Source organism: Grampus griseus (genome assembly GCF_964374135.1).
Source record: "Grampus griseus genome assembly, chromosome: 14".
Taxonomy (NCBI): Eukaryota; Metazoa; Chordata; class Mammalia; order Artiodactyla; family Delphinidae; genus Grampus; species Grampus griseus.
Window position 1 is genome coordinate 16,170,422 of NC_139008.1, and position 16,125 is coordinate 16,186,546.

Sequence of the window (16,125 nt, forward strand, 5' to 3'; positions counted from 1 at the left end):
GATACAGTGGTAACCAAGATGGATAAAGCCTCTTGGAATTTGTATTCTCGTTGGGGGTAGTAAGTAAGCAAAGAAATAAACTAGAATTTTAGATTTGAAGAAGAAAATCAGGGTTACGTGGTAGGGATTGGAGTAGAACGGGGGTTGATAAACTTTCTCTGTAAAGGGCCAAGTAATAAGTATTTTAGGCTTTGCAGAATGTACAATTTCTGTTGCGCCTATACAGCTCTGCCTTTGTAGTGCAGAAACAGTAATAGGTGAGTTGTAAATAAGTGAGTATGGCTGTGTTTCAATAAAACTTTATTTATGAATACTGAAATTTGAATATCATAAAACTTTCACGTCATGAAATATTTTTCTTCGGAGTTTCTTTTCCCCCAACGATTTAAAAATGTAAAAGCCGTTCTTAGTTACAGACCATACAAAAGTAGATGGCAGGCAACATCTTAATAAAGAATTCAAGAAAGGCTTTTTTCAGGAAGTAATGTTGGAGCTGGGACCTAGATAAGAAGAAGATGTGAAGATGAGTGAGAGATTTCCCACAGAGGGAGTCACAGATGCAGATTCCCTGAGGTAAAAACGTACCAGGTTTTTTGAGGAGAAGGGATGAAGCACATAAAGCACTGTTCTCAAACTTTTTTTGAGCACCGTTTACAACCAATAATAGATTTTACATCGTGACCAACCCCCACGTACTTACTTGCTTATAAAACAAAATTTAGTGAAATAATGTTAAGAGCCCTATATGCAGTTTGTTCTGATACTTTTTAGACTGATTTTTTTTTTTCCATTTAGTGCTCGTTGTAAATCAATAAGTTGAATTTGTGACTCACTATTGGGTTGATACCCACAATTTGAAAAAGTCCTAAGGTGGGCCTTTGTGGCCCAGTTTTTCTCATAAGCCATGTCACATGCAATCACCTCTCTCCATGGTGTCTAGAGCAAGGGTCAGCAAAAAGCTAGCCAGATTGCTTGTTTTTGTTTTATTTACTTATTTATTTTTGGCTGCGTTGGGTGTTCGTTGCTGCGCGCGGGTTTTCTCTAGTTGCGGCGAGTGGGGGCTACTCTTCGTTGCGGTGCGCGGGCTTATTGCAGTGGCTTCTCTTGTTGCGGAGCACGGGCTCTAGGCGCGCGGGCTTCAGTAGTTGCGGTTCACGGGCTCTAGAGCGCAGGCTCAGTAGTTGTGGCACACGGGCTTAAATGCTCCACGGCATGTGGGTTCTTCCTGGACCTGGGATCGAACCCATGCCCGCTGCATTGGCCAGCGGATTCTTAACCACTGCCCCACCAGAAAAGTCCCTAGATTGTTTGTTTTTGTAAATAATGTTTTATTAGAACATTGAACACCTATTCATTTACATATTATAGGAAGGCAGTGGATGAGGTCAAAGAAGTAGGTAGGAGCCAACTCATGTAGATCATGGCAAAATATTTGGCTTTCATTCTAGCTTCTCATTGCCTTCGTGTTCCTTCCTGGAGGTCTTTCAGTTAACTTGCTTTTGGAGGGGGACTTCAGGATAGGAGGCGTGAGGGAACCCAGCCTGTTTATGATCAGAGTGGGATATAGCTGAGAAACAAGAGCCAGAGACATAAGCCACCACTTATCTCCTGGAGAAGCCCACAGTGTGGTCAGGGAGACACCCGTATATGACAATGTCCTAGCAGAGTGAGGAGAGCTGTGACCAGTGAGAGTAAAGGGTTCTGGAAGAGTCAGCCATCAACTGGGCCTGAGGGATTCTGGGAGACTTTTCAGAGAGGTGGCATTTAATCTACTTCTCTCTTTTTTTTTTTTTTTTTTTTTTGCGGTACGCGGGCCTCTCACCGCTGTGGCCTCTCCTGTTGCAGAGCACAGGCTCTGGACGCGCGGGCTCAGCCGCTCCGCGGCATGTGGGATCTTCCCGGACCGGGGCACGAACCTGCATCCCCTGCAGCGGCAGGCGGACTCCCAACCACTGTGCCACCAGGGAAGCCCTAATCTGCTTCTTAAAGGATCTATCTGAGCAGAGAAATTGGGAATAACGTATTTTACGTGTAAATGGTTATCTGTTAAGTGGATGATGGGCCTTTTAGGTAGAGGCACAAATCTGGGAAATGAATTTTGGTTTTGAGAAAATAGGTTGGTGTGATGTGAAGAATACAGTTTGGTTGGGAGACCAGAAGGGTGGGTTGGGGCTATATTAAGAAGCACTTCAAATGCTTCCAGGCATTGGGAAGGATGTGATCAGTTTTGCCTTTTATGTTGTTCTGTCCTTGGGGAGGACAGTGGGTGGCAGGAGAGGTGAGATTGCTTAGCAGGTGATTTTGACATGGTGCTGACCTGACCTCGTGACAGTTGGAATGGGGAGCAGTGAGTGAAGGTAGGAGAGATTTGAGGGGCAAATTACCAGGACCCTGCATATGTGGAGTGGGGCAGAGGTAAGCTCTGGACAGCTTAGGCAAATAAGGAGAGAATAGCATAAAATGGTCAGGAGTCAGAGGCCTGGGCTCAAGTCCCAGTCCAACACCTTCCTTTCTGAGCCTCCGTGACTGCATCTGAAAAGCGGAGGTGACGTCTTCCCTTTCCTCCTTGGATAGTTCCGAAGACAAGGAGAGGCAGTGAATGTCAAGCACCTGTTCAGAGCCTGGCACGTAGAAAATGCTTGACAGTATGTTACCAGGGAGGAGTCCAGGCAGGAATTAGGTCGTAAAGGACATTTTAAGAAAGCTGTGGGCCTCCCCAGAATACACCTGTGTGCCCTTCAGATTCCCCAGAACCCTTCCGTAGAGTTGAGATTACGCCCCTCTGGGGTAGACAGGGACTCCCACCCACTACTTACCAGCCCTCCCCCTCACAGACTCAGATGCCACTGCATCTTCAGATAACAGCGAGACAGAGGGGACATCCAAGTTGTCGGACACGCCAGCCCCTAAGAGGTGAGAAGAAGCCATCATTCTTCCCTGGAGGGTGGGGGGTGGGGGTTGGAGAGGGTACCTGGGCTGCCTCTTGCCTCTGACCCCCTCCCCTGTCCTTTCTCCAGGAAGAGAAGCCCTCCGCTGGGGGGTGCCCCCTCCCCCACCAGCCTCTCCCTGCCTCCTTCAACAGGGTTTCCCCTTCAGGCCTCTGGGGCCCCCTCCCCATACCTGAGCTCGGTGAGTTGGGGTCAAGGGTGGGAAATGGTCAGATGCCTGGGAATAAGGTGGGCATCATTTGGGCAGAGGGTCCAGGCCTCAGGGTGAAGCCAGCCCAGCACCAAGAACATCTGTCTGGGTGTGGCCAGCAAGCGTGCCTCGGAGGGGTGTGAGTCGGGGCTGCCTACTTCTCTCTGGTGTAGGAATGGGGACAGACGTGACTGAGGAGAGGAGACCCCAGGACACAGTCCTGCTGCTGTCCCCTCCCGTCTGTTCTCAGGAGCCACACTCATCACCATCTCTTGTTTTTCCATTCTTCCTCCTGTTTGCATTTCTTCCTTCTACCCCCACCCCATCCACTCCATTTCCCATCTCCATCCCCTCACTCCCGCCTGCAGCTGGCTTCCCCCACCTACCCCCCATTCCCTTCTGACTACCTGGCCCTGCAGCTGCCCGAGCCCAGCCCCCTGAGGCCCAAGCGGGAGAAACGGCCCCGCCTGCCCCGGAAACTCAAGGTACCCTGTTTGGGGGACGTTAGGGAGGGGCCAGAACGGCAGGACAGCCACCTGAGGGAGGCTCAGGACGGCTGGGGGCCTGTCCGAGAACGTTGAAGGGCTGATTTGGGGCTGCTGCTGGGGACCCAGCCCAGGGTTAGGCGCTGAGGGGCGGGTCCCAGAAGTCCTGGCTCCCAGGCTCCCTGTGAGACCAGTCAGGGCAAGCCCAGACTCGGGGAGCTCAGAGTGAAGGTGGCTGGGGGCCAGGCTCATTTTCACAAGTGTTCTGTATTGCCAGGCAGCCCCCAAGGAGGGGCAGAGTTGTGGGATCTAGAATCAAGTCAAGGTTGCACCACTTAGAAACCATGTGACCGTGACCCTCTAGGTCTCGGATTGTGTGTCTGTAAAGTGAGTGATCAAACCACGTGTAATCAGCCAGTGTTGCGGAGCGTCTACTGTGTACCAGGCACTGTGCTAGGTGCTGCAGATACAATAGCGAACAAAGCAGAAATCCCTGCTTTCATGGAGCCCATGTTCTCGAAGGGTAGGCAGGAAACAAGCAAGATAAATAGGTAACAATGTAGAAAAATAGATTCAGGTAAAGAGCGTGGGAAACACCAGAGTACATGGGGCTGATGTTTACAGTGGGGTGGTCAGAGACTTAAATGAGCAAAGCCCTCTGGCTCTCTGCAAAGTGTTTCATTCAGGAAGAACCAGCACAGGGGCCCTGGGGGTGGGTACGTGTTCGGCTTCTTCAAGGACTAGGAAGGAGGCCAGTGTGGTCGGAGGAGAGTGAGAGGGAGAGTGACCAGAGAGCAGGTCAGAACAGCACCTGAGGGGCAAGGCTGTGGAGGGCCTTGGAGGTATTGGGAAGTTTTTGGCTGGTACTGTGAGTGAAACGGGAGCCACTGGAGAAGGTGGGGCAGAGGGGCGTCTGATCTGATTGACATGTTAAGAAAATTGCTTGACACTGCAGTGAATAGGCTGGTGGGTGGGGGGTCAGGATGGAAGTGGGGATACCAGTGAGGAGGCTCCTGCGGTCAACCAGGCAGCAGGGGGAAGAGTGAAAAGTGGGTGATGGGTCTCTTTCAAAGAATGAGCCCCAGGAAGAGCCGTGTGGGCTGTGAGAGAGAGGGGCGTTGAGGGTGACTCCAGGGGTTTTGGCCTGAGCAGCCAAAGAAGTGGCCCTTTTCTGAGTCGGGGAGGACTGTGGGAGGAGCAGGTTTGGGAAGGAAGGTGAGTTTGGCTTTGGATGTCTTGAGATGCTGTCTGGAAATGTCAACGAGACAACTGGGTGACGTGAGCCTGGGCCGCACGGGGGCCGTATTTGGAAGTCACGGGCAGGGAGGTGGATGGCGAGGAGAAGAGGTCTCTGCACCCTGAGCCCTGGGAGAGATGAGGACACAGAAGGCACAGTGCCCTTCCAGCTCTGAGTCAAAGTGAAATAAGGACCGGGCTGGCAGCTCTCAAGTTGGGTGGACTGTAGACTCGAGACTCTGGAGCCAGAGGTGGAACGGGAGCCCTGCTTGTGGTTAGGAGTGTGGGTTCTGGAGTTCTAACCCCAGCTCTGCCACTTCCTCCCGCGTGACCGTGGCCCTTGAGCCTGGAAGATGAGTAGCTAATGGGTGACGATACTGCTCAGCTCCTGCTTCACGCTACTTGGCAGGGGTTCTGCTTCCTGGGCTGGGCGGACTGGTGGAGAAGGCACGGGCCAGAGAAACCTGGAGCAGAGCGTGGAGGCGTGGCGTGGGGTGCGCTTGGCAGTTCAGGACTCTGAAGTGCTGGCTCCTGACCCAGAGGCGTGTCAGTGAGCTATGTTCGGGGCAGGCAGGGGAAAAGGGCCCAAACCAATGGCGGTGCATGGGGGAGGGGATAAATCAGGGACGGCCTCAAAGAACAGGTGACACTTGAGCCCAGGGTGAGATTTGGATATTCAGGCTGAGGCGGTTGTGGAAGGAAGGGGGGGACGCGGCAAAAGCGGTGTTTGGGCTGGAGCCGGAGGGGTGAGAGCGAACAGCGTAGGAAGGATAGGGTGGGTCAGGTCATAGAAGGCTGGGTGTCCTGTGAGGAGAGTGGGGGTCCCTGAAGTTTCTGGGTGTGGTGGTGTGAGGAGAGGGGAGGGGACGCTGTGAAGACTGAAGCAGGTCAGTCAGGAGCCTGGGCCTCACCCGTTTTAGCTGGGTTTCCTCCACGCACTCGCCGTGCGACTTGGGCGCGTCATTTAACTCTCAGAGCCTCCGCTTGCTCCTCTGTTCGGTGGGGTCGTTGTGAGGATAAAATGAGTTAAGAGAGAGAAAACACTTAGCCTGGTGCCTTGTCCCTAGTACGCCACAGATAAGCATTCACTACCGTGGGTCACGCTGAGGAGGCCATGAAGTCAGTCCAAGCAGGGGTAGTACATGGGGCCTCGGGTAGGTAATCAAGAGGTGGTGGCCAGAGGAGGGGGACAGTCATGCCACCGGCCTTTTCAGTCGTGCGTGTGCATCTGCTCCCGTGTGTGCACATGAGTGCCTGGTACTGGGTGCAAGGGTGCTGTTCAGAGCTGGGCTTCCTGTCATCCATCCTGGCAGACCCCAGTCGCCCGAGGTACAAACCCACTCTGGCCCTCCATGCCACCCTAGGAACAGCGGCGGTGAGGGGGCCACCTTGAGAAGCAGAGAGTAGGCCACAGGGGCCCGAATGTGTTAAGGCAATCAGAAGGGCCACTGTGAAGACTACTGCCATCCCCGCACCCGGGGCCAGACTGGACACTGCCTGGTGGGGACCTGGCAGGCCTGTGCCTTCAAACCTCCATTTCCAAGCCTCCGTTTCCTCCTCTGGCTGATGATCTCTCCTCCCTTCCAGGGTGGTCGGAATGGTGAGAGATCATTAATGGAAGTCACCTGGCACATACTAGGTGCTCAGTTTGTGCCTACAGGCAAAGCAGGAGGCCCACAGATCTCTGGGAAGGATTCAGAAGGACCTGGCAGGGGTGGGACTGGAGGGTTGGGCAGGACAGAGGCCACTTCCCAGCCTCAGAGCACAAAGCAGGACCTTTGACAAATAGAAAAGGACAGTCCAGGTGGAAGGACTGGCCTGTTCTCAGGCACTGCCTGTCCTGAGGGCAGCGAGGAGCCGGAGGCCCCCGAGTACAGGAGTGACGCGCTCAGGTCTGTGTTCTAGAGAGCTTACTCTGGCTGCAGTGCGGAGGAGGAGCTGGATCTGGGAGAGGCTGAAGGCAGGGAGTCCAGGTGAGCTGAGAGGAGGGCCTGGCCTAGGCCGGTGGCTCTGGGGATCCCAAAGAGGGGCCTCTCCCAGACACAAGAGGTAGAAGCCTCGCACGGCCGGGGGTGAAGACCTTTGACACCCTCCACCGAACCAGTGAGCCCTGCAGGAGGAGGAGGGAGAGGAGGCCAGTGTGGCAGGTGGTACTGGAGGTGCCCAGAGGCGGGCAGGCAGGCACTCCAGGCTGGCTCTGGCTCTGGCTGCTATCCCAGGGGCAGCCACAGTGCCTGACTGGCAAGGGCAGGGCCCGGCCTTTCCCTCCTGGTTTCCCATGAGACTCTCTCCACTGCCACCCTCATCAGCACTTCCATCACCAACCCTCACCCCCACGCACTTGCTGGTGTGAGACTCTGCAGGGCTGAGGTGGGGCAGGCTCCCTGATTCCAGCCGTGGCTGGCCTGGCTGTGTCCATTACCCCTTGAATGAGCCTTTGCCCCCTTGCCCATCCCCTGGAACTGTCTTAAGGGGCAGTGCCAGCCTCCTGGAGGTCCCAGTGCCTCCCTGACAGGCCCTCCCTGTGTTTCTCCCCGCTGCTGCAGATGGCGGTAGGACCCCCCGACTGCCCCGTGGGAGGGCCGCTGACCTTCCCAGGCCGGGGTTCTGGGGCCGGCGTGGGGGCAGCCCTGGCCCCACTGCCCCCACCCAAGATGCCTCCCCCTACGATCCTGAGCGCCGTCCCTCGGCAGATGTTCAGCGATGCAGGCAGTGGGGACGACGCCCTGGACGGGGATGATGACCTGGTGATCGACATCCCGGAGTGAACCCCTCTGCCTGACCCCCTGCCCAGCGCCCTCTGTGTCAGCACACATGAGCCCCCAGCTTCCGCAGAGACGTTTATTGACGCCCGGTTGCCATGCTGTGGCCACTGACACAATCAGAAAAGGCGTAAACATGCATGAATGTCCCCCAGAAGGTGGGCCCTCTCCAGGGAGGGCAAGGGCCCTGCCTTCACATCCCAGCCCAATCCAGGGGACAGTTATTTAAATGAGTGGGCCAGGAGCATCTGCCACCTCTCAGAGAGGCAGAGACCCTGCGGTGGCCCCCCACTTAAAAGGGCAGCTGTACAGGGCTCGGTGGTGGTGGTTTTTTTAATGAAGATTCTGCATTAAAGGAGTGCCTCTTTTTGTGTGTGTCATTTTCATTTTTGGAAACCTCCTCCTCCAAACCCCCCCTAATCCGACCTCCTCCCTGGAGGGGAGGGGGCCGGGCAGCCTGGAGAGGCAGGAGAGAGGAGCAGCAGCCGGGTCCTTGGGGCAGGGGCACTGTGGGATCCCCCCTGCAGGTGTGCTCTGGATGGGTGGTTTGCATATTTGTCTGTTGTAGCGAGTCAGGCGGGAGGAAGTTTGCATATGTGAATATAGATCTCCACAGTCCCTCACAAGAAGACAGACCCACGGTCACGGAGACACGAAACAAGACAAGTAGTGCGGGGTGGGGCCTCCACCCCGTGTAAACGTGCAACACACTCGTGCGAAGGCTGCCTACTGGGCCCAGCCCTGAGGGCCCTGTGCTGGGCGGCCGCTGTCCTGCTCAGGCTGAGGGCAGGGCTCCGGCTGCCGGGGGCAACTGGCTGGTCAAGGTGTGCCAGCGCTCCAGAGCTGCGTCCGGCTGCTGCAGACAGTCGCTCCAGTGCTTCCGGGCCTCTCTCCGGGCGCCTGGCCCCAGGGCCACGCCACCTGGGAGCAGTAGAGGCAGGCAAGATCAGGGCCGGGCTCACTGCCGGGCTGCCCTCCATCAGCACCACCCAGCAGGCTCCTCCCTCACCGATGAAGTCGTTGGATTTGCCAATGTCATAGTCCCAGACTGTGACTTCCAGAGTCTTGCTGGCCAGAGTGGAGATCTCCATCTCGTAAAAGAACTCCTGGGACAGGGCAAGCGACACCTTCCGTGAGGCTCTGCCCCCACTCCCAGCCCCAGCCCCGCTCGATTTCTGGCCTCTGCCCCATTTACCTCATTAAATTCCGGGTTTAGAGTCTTCTTCTTCACACGTGTTTTGTGCTTGGATTTCTTATCCACGTCTGGCCTCAGGTACCTGCCGAGGGGGAGGAGGGACGGGTGGGGCAGCAGGTCAGTCAGGGACAGGCCAGGCCCAGAAGAGGACGGGGCTGGTGGCAAGTCCCTGGGGAGGGGAGGGTGGGCCTCGGGGCAGGGCGAGGGCTCACGTCTTGACGTAGGGGTCAGAGTAGCCGTTGACGTCCATGGCAGCCAGGTGGGCGCAGCGCACGATGCCCACCAGCAGCCCGCGGCGCCGAGAACTATAGCTGAGGCTCAGCAGGATGCGCCCGCGCTCTTCCAGCAGCCCAGGCCCCTGCTCCACCTGCTCCAGCTGCCAGCAGACGCGGGCGTCAGCCGGCACCCTCACCACCTCCCGCCCAGATGCGGTCCCTGTGGGTGGCTCACCTCCTTCAGGTAACAGGAGATGCCCCTCAGCGCCACAGACATGGAAGAGGGTGAAGCCAGCTGAGGGGGCAAAGAGAAAGTTCTGGAAACCTGATCTCCCCAGGGCCCCCTTCCCGTGGTACCCCGCAGCCTGGCACAGACCGGGACCTGGCGCTCAAGGCAGATGTTAAAATGCTTCTTCTGTGAAGGCTTGAGGCGGCGGAGGGGTACACGGATCTCCCCGATGAACTCGTTGTGGCTCAGCTTGTCTTCATCACAGACGGAGATCCTGGTAGGGAACTTCAGGGTCAAGGCCCCCTGGGGTACTTGAGCCCCACTCCAGTTTGGGAGAAAGGTCCTCCGACTGAACTCTGAACACTCGAGGCTGGTCCCAGCTCTGCCCTAAATACTCTACACCTCACTTGTAAAATGGGCTGTCTCAGGGCTGTGTGGGGAGCACCAGGCCTGGAGCTGGGGGAGGATGTTTTGATTTGCCCTGTTCCTCTGCGCCTCCCTTTCCAGCTGCCCAGGCTGTCCCCGGCCCATCAGGACCTGCTCGGCTCCTTGAGGAAGCCCTCACAAACCTTGGGAACGCGACCACACACACACACACACACACACACACACACACACACACACAGCCTCCATTCAGGGCCTGGGGACAGGATCCAACTGAACATGCACAGGGTGTGCACTGGTGGATGTGGGTCACGGGTCCAGGATGTAAGAGCTAGAAGGCCTGAAGGAGCCTTGAGCAGTTGGACCAGGAGCGCATACCTCCCCCTAGAGCCCCTGTCCTTTCCTGTGTGGAGCAGGGAGCCAGCCTGGGAGAGACTCATGAACCCAGCAAGTAAGAGATTATTGCTTTTACTTCCATCCGTCTCGGTCTGCAGCCCCTTTCCCTGCCTTCTGCTGTGACACTCTCGAGCAGCTGTGTCATGCAGAGGTGTTCAATTCCCAGCTCTGCCACCTAGCAACCACATGACCTTGAGCAAGTCACTTAACCTCCCTAAGCCTCATTCCCGTTTCTGTCGCTTGAGACTTCACTCCTTAGAGATGTTAGGGAGACAAGGGCAGCAGAATGGGCAGACCTCTGCTGCATAGGTCTGACTTAAGTCGGGGCTCTGAGAAGGGGTCTCAGTGAGCAGGGAAAGATTGCAGGAGGAGGCAGAGCCTCAAATGATGAGTGGGATTTAGGCCGGCAGAGAGAGGAAGCAGGAAGAGACACGACAGGCAAAGGTCAGGAGATAGGAACCCGACCAGTCGCAAGAGGGCGGTCCTCTGTTGGAGGAGCAGTAGGAGCTATTTGGAGGGCAGGAACCCAGGGGAACATTCTGGCCTGCTCCCGAAGGGGACAAGGAGCCACTGATGGTTCTAGAGCATCCGAGGGCTTAATGGGAGGTGGGTCGACCAACCAAAGAAGGTTCCAATGACAGTTGTCCCCAAGGAGGTGCTGAGCTGGACTCGTTGGTAACCGGGAGGACAGACCCCTCACCTGAGCACCTTGTGGGTGATGTCATCATCTGTGATTCCGCTGTACGTCAGGTCCTCATTCCACACGGGATTCAGCGTGTTCCTCTGAGTCTTAGTTTTTAGCTTATTGGCCTTAGGTGTGGGGACGAAGGGTTCACAGTACATGTCCCCCAGACCCACAGAGGCTGGAGGCAGACGAAGGTTGGGGGCACACCCACAAGCTGGGTCAGGCTGGGGGGCGAGGGTAGGGGGAGGCCGTTACCTTGCAGGCTCCAGGCAGCAGGTGCAGTTTGACGTAGGGGTCGGCCAGGCCATTGAAATCCATGGGCTTGAGGCCCTGGGGAGGAGGGGAGGGAAGAGGGCTGTGAGGTCCCAGCCTGCCCACCCTCCCTCCCTCTCTCTGTAGTGTGGACCCTTGGGGGCGGGAGAGCCAAGATGGGTGCTGGGAGAGGAGCAGGAGTCAGGCCTGAGGAAGGGAAAGGAGAATGGAAATGCACCCCTCTCAGGGTAGGAGGCAAACAGGGCCAGGGCTCTCGGGGGGCAGGGAGTACCCACCTTGGCCCTGAGGATACTACAGTGCAGAGTGCAGGAAGCCTGGTCGTAGAGAAGGTCAAACTCCAGCGTGCCCAGGGCGGCTGGAGAAGAGGGAAGAGGTAACCTGAGTCCGTGCGTAAAGACAGGTGTGTGTGAGAGACAGGTGGGCAGGCCTGCTACGTGTGCCAGCTGTGAAGGTTTGTGCGTGTCTGTGCCTGTCAGCCTGCTTGTGTGTGCACGTCTGGGTCCCTGGCTGGGCTGCAACTGGTGCTCTGTGGGTGGTTGAGTGTCTCAGCAGAAATATTGAATATTGAGCCTAGCTGAACCTGTAATCTCCACTGACTGCAGCTGTGGTGGCGGTGCCCGCCGCCTCCCCACCCCCAGCAGGGCCCCATCCCCTTCCCACAAGCCTGGAGGCCCCCATTAGCACCCTGGGCCCTTCAAGCCCGCAGACTCACTGGTATCATCCGAGTCATAGCTGTCCACCTCAGCTCCATCCTCGGGCGTGGTGGCCCCAAGGAAGGCTGCAGGGGGTGCCAGGGCCAGGGGGCCCAGATGAGCAGGGGCCTCTCCGAAGCCCCCGCCACCCCCTTCAGGTCCTGGTCCCCGGCGGGGGAAGTAGTCAGAGATCTGGCGGATGGGCCGGATGGGCCCCGGGCACACGTTGATGGCCATGTGCTCCTGGATGTTGATGGTCATGCGGTCGCCCCTGCGGCCCCTCATGCAGCACCCCTGGCTGGGGGAGGGAGGTTCGAGAGAGCTTGAGCCCGGGGCTGACTTCTCAAACCTAACCGTCTGCTGGCTGAGGGCCAGGCGGCACCCGCCAGGGTCTGTGGGCCCTCACTGGCCTCCCTTCCTAGGTGCTGAGGGAGAGGGCAGCCTGTGCCCGCTGACGGGCAGGCAGAAGGCCTGGGCCCTCTAGACCCCAAGCTGTGCTCCATGGGGCTGGGCTGCCAGCCCACTCCCCCCAGATAGGTCCTGGCTCCACCTCAGCCTTGCCCACTTTCCTCTAGATTGTCCCTCTGTCCTCTTCCCAGCGCCAGCCCCTCATTCTGGGCTTCTGTCTGCCCTGGGTCCTCTACCCCTGAAGCTGCCCCCTAGGCCCCCTCCTCTGTCTTTCTGAGGCTCTGACTATCCTTCTGCACCAGGCGCCTGTCTGGTCTGGGGGTCACCCACCTCTTAGGTTTTCACTTCCCACTGTCCCTTCGTTCAGCCCCAGGATCTGCCCGCCTGCCTGGGCCCCCATCCGCTGCCATCCAAGGTGAGGACCCCTGCCTCAGATGCTTCCTCCTGAAACTGGCTCTCCAGAGGAGCCAGAAATTACAGCCTCCGGAGAGCTAAACACCCCCAGGGGCACACACAGGCTAACACACACTCACCCTCACCCTCTCGCCCCCGGCAACCCAGCCCCCTGCACCTGTCTCTGCGCCTCCAACAGGTGCCCAAGCACTGGGGGGCCAGCGGGTGCGAGCTGGGCGGTGGCAGCCGGCGATTCCCAAGGCGGCCGGCGAGAAGAGCGCCGAGTCCGGCAGTCTGAGCCGAGAGGGAGGGAGAGCAGGAGAAAGTGCGGGGAGGAGGGGGTGAGCGAGGTGGAGGCGAGGATGCAGCCGGCGCAGGCGGCGCGGGGCGGGGAGGGGCGGACGGAGGCTGGGGAGGGGGCGGGACTCTCCCGCCGGCGCCCGCCCGGGCACACTTAGGAGCGCACACGGGTGCACACACATTCACGGGCAGGCTGACACACGCATCTTGCACGGACACTCCCGCGCACACGCCTGTGCCCACGTGCGCACACCACAGTCATGCACAAACCCAGACACGCGCTGGCACACTCACCCAGGAGAACTTCGCACACACACGCTCTCAGACACACGGGCTCCCTGCGCCGCCAGGAACCCACAGTGAGAACTGCCCGGTGTTCCCCAACTCCTCCCCGCGCCGCCCCCGCGCCGAGCCGGCGGAGCCTCCCTCCGCCCCTCTCTCCTAGCTTCCCTCCCGGGTCTCCAGGACAGACCACCGGCCTGGTTGCCATGGCGACGCCGGCTCCTCCTCCCTCCCCGCCCCCTACCTCGCGCGTCCTTATGCCCCTCCTCCGCAGAGAGCGTTTGGAGGAGGGGGGGAGGGTGTCTGGCCCTCCCCTACCAAATATCCGTAGGGGCGGGGCCTGTGGGGGCGGGGCTTAGAGATCCGCAGTGACCCAGGAACGGGCTGGGGAAGGGGGTCTGATCCGCCTACGGTCCCAGGTTTGAAATCTCGGGGTCTCGGACCCTGGCTGGGAAACCTGAGAGTCTGAGGCCTGAGGCTGTGGCCTTCCCCCCACGCCTCCTTCCATTAGTTGTTCAGGATTCTCTCCTGTGACCCAACCCAGCCCCCGAGGGTCCAAGTCCCCTTCTCAGGGATGGCATCTCCTTTGCGAATCCGCCTTCCCTCACCCTCCCATCTCCAGTTGTCCTTCAGGTGGAGCGGAGCGTGGGGTTTCGCTCTGAATGCCTCAGAGCCCTGCAGGCCTTCCTCCGCTCTCTGCTGTCTCTCACCTGAGCCCTGTCACCTGCCTGTCAGTCTAACTCCAGCCTTTGATTTTGGCTCTCCTTTGTCCAAAACTTGCCAGCCCCCAATGACAAAGTCCTCACAGTGACCTGATTCAAGGCCCTTCAGCCCAAGACCCTGACTTCTCTAATCTCATCCCCCGTGCTCATCTTGCTGGCTCTCAGGACCATTACTTGCGGTTCCCAGAACACACCTGGATCTCTCAGACCTGTGGACCTTTGCTCATACAAGTTCCTCAGCCTGGAAGATCTTTCCTTTCTTCAGGGGTCATCCTGGACCCCCTCTTCCTAAGAGACTTACTGGAACATCTCCCCACCCCCAGCCCAGCCCCCAGCTTCCAGTGCTGTCTCTGGTTTGTCATGTCTGTTTCCATTTCTGTCTCCCCCACTACTGGGGAGCAGAGGCTGCCGGCATGCTAGGCCTGGCACTAGTTTGGCATCACTAAATATTGTGATTTTAGGTTGCATAGCAATGTGAATATACTTAACATTGCTGAACTTTGTGCCTGAAAACAGCTAAGATACAACTATTCATTCATATGTGTATTTTTACCCTAATTTTTTTAAAGTAATAGAAATGTAAAACCAAACTATGCTGAGATACCACTTGTCACCCATCAAATGGTGAAATTCAAAGCAAATGTTAACACACAGTGTTGGTGAGGCTGTGAGTAAATGGGCACCACCTCTGTAGCTGAAACGGAGCAGGACCCTAGGTCTTTGCCCCTCCGTGTACTCAGCCTGCCTTTTGTCTGTGGGAAAACTTTAGCCAAACAATAAGTTTAGGGCTTTCCTGGTGGCACAGTGGTTAAGAATCCACCTGCCAATGCAGGGGACACAGGTTCGAGCCCTGGTCCGGGAAGATCCCACGTGCCACGGAGTTACTAAGCCCGTGCACCGCAACTACTGAGCCTGCGCTCTAGAGCCCGCGAGCCACAATTACTGAGCCCGCGTGCCGCAACTACTAAAGTCCTCGTGCCTAGAGCCCGTGCTCCTCAATGAGAAGCCACCGCAATGAGAAGCCCGTGCTCCGCAACGAAGAGTAGCCCCCGCTAGCCACAACTAGAGAAAAGCCCACGGTGCAGCAACAAAGACCCAATGCAGCCAAAAATACATTAAAAATTAAATAAATAAATAATTTTTTAAAAAAAGAATACGTTTGATCAGAGAAGTGAGAAAATGCAGAAACAAAGGAAAACAGCCAGCAAGACTAAATAATAATAGTTTAGTCATTAAGCATAGTTAAGGACCCTTAGTTCCTTCTCAAGGGCTATAGATAATATTCTGAGCCATCTCCCGTGAGCTGTCTTGTAGATACTGAAACCTGCACCAGGTGGAAGAAGTTAACTACATGATGCCCGGACTGTAGCCATGACATAAGCTCCCACAATTCCAAGAACTGGCCTCCAAGAAATGGGAACAAATCAACCCTGGAACTAAAGACTAACTGTACTTAAAACAATCAAGATGACACTGATCAGACCACCGCAGGACCAATTTCAACATGACTATCAGAGCTGACTGTGCTGTTCCTGCATGTAGCCCCCTCCCTCCATCTATAAAAGCTCTTGCCCACTGATTGTCAGTGGGGGGGAGTTGCCCTTTGGACAGGAGTCCACCCTCCCCACTGGTTGCCAGCACCCAAAATAAAGCAAACGTTCCTCTGCACCAACCTTGCTCCTTTATTGGCTTTTGCGCAGCAAGCAGCCGGACCCCACTTTCAGTTACATAGCCACTGTCAGACTCTTTGATCCAAAAAATCCACTTCTAGGATTTGGCCCATGAGCAAAATAATAGAAGTTCAAGGCTATTAACGGCAGCATGTCTTCAATGGCAAAAGACTGGAAACAACCTAAATGTCCACGACTGGTTCAATCAGTTATGAGAATTTCACACAGTGAAATAACATGCAGCCATGACAAGAAAGAGGCCCTTTATGTGCTTGTACAGAATCATCTTCACAATCTCATGGTAACTGAAAAAGCTAAGGTAAGGAGGCGCATGAATGGAATGCTGCCATTTGAGGAAAAAAAAAAAAAGCGTTTATATATGTTTGTTTATTTGCGCATAAATTATTCCTGGAAGGCTGCACAAGAAAGTGGTAACTATGGTGACCTCTGAGGAGGCTGCTGTGAGGCAGGGGAGGGCAGGAAGAGGATTTATTTTGTACCATGTGCATATGTTACCTACTCAAAAGAATACACTAAAATAATATCTTTTTTTAGATAAAGGCAACCATTAGGTTTCCTCTGAGGTTCTCCAGGATAAGAAAGGAGGAGGCAGGACTAAGGGAGACACCGTCCAGGAGCGGGTGGGTTTGGGGAGAGGCA

At 56.4% G+C, this 16,125-nt stretch overlaps 2 protein-coding genes across 2 annotated transcripts; one reads left to right on the forward strand and one right to left on the reverse strand.

The window, feature by feature from the left end:
* Positions 1 to 2,337: 2,337 nt before the first annotated feature.
* Positions 2,338 to 7,988, forward strand: INO80E (INO80 complex subunit E; the record flags this gene model as incomplete). The annotated part of the gene is made up of 5 exons (XM_082669879.1): positions 2,338 to 2,347; positions 2,835 to 2,913; positions 3,018 to 3,129; positions 3,507 to 3,623; positions 7,406 to 7,988. The coding sequence occupies 5 exons, from the start codon at positions 2,338 to 2,340 to the stop codon at positions 7,625 to 7,627; spliced, it is 540 nt and encodes a 179-aa protein (XP_082526005.1). The 3' UTR covers positions 7,628 to 7,988.
* A 408-nt stretch (positions 7,989 to 8,396) lies between these two features.
* DOC2A (double C2 domain alpha) lies at positions 8,397 to 11,975 on the reverse strand (the record flags this gene model as incomplete). Its single annotated transcript, XM_082671181.1, has 10 exons — positions 8,397 to 8,542; positions 8,631 to 8,727; positions 8,817 to 8,898; positions 9,029 to 9,192; positions 9,267 to 9,326; positions 9,408 to 9,534; positions 10,741 to 10,850; positions 10,981 to 11,055; positions 11,274 to 11,353; positions 11,711 to 11,975. The coding sequence occupies 10 exons, from the start codon at positions 11,973 to 11,975 to the stop codon at positions 8,397 to 8,399; spliced, it is 1,206 nt and encodes a 401-aa protein (XP_082527307.1).
* Between the last annotated feature and the right edge of the window lie 4,150 nt (positions 11,976 to 16,125).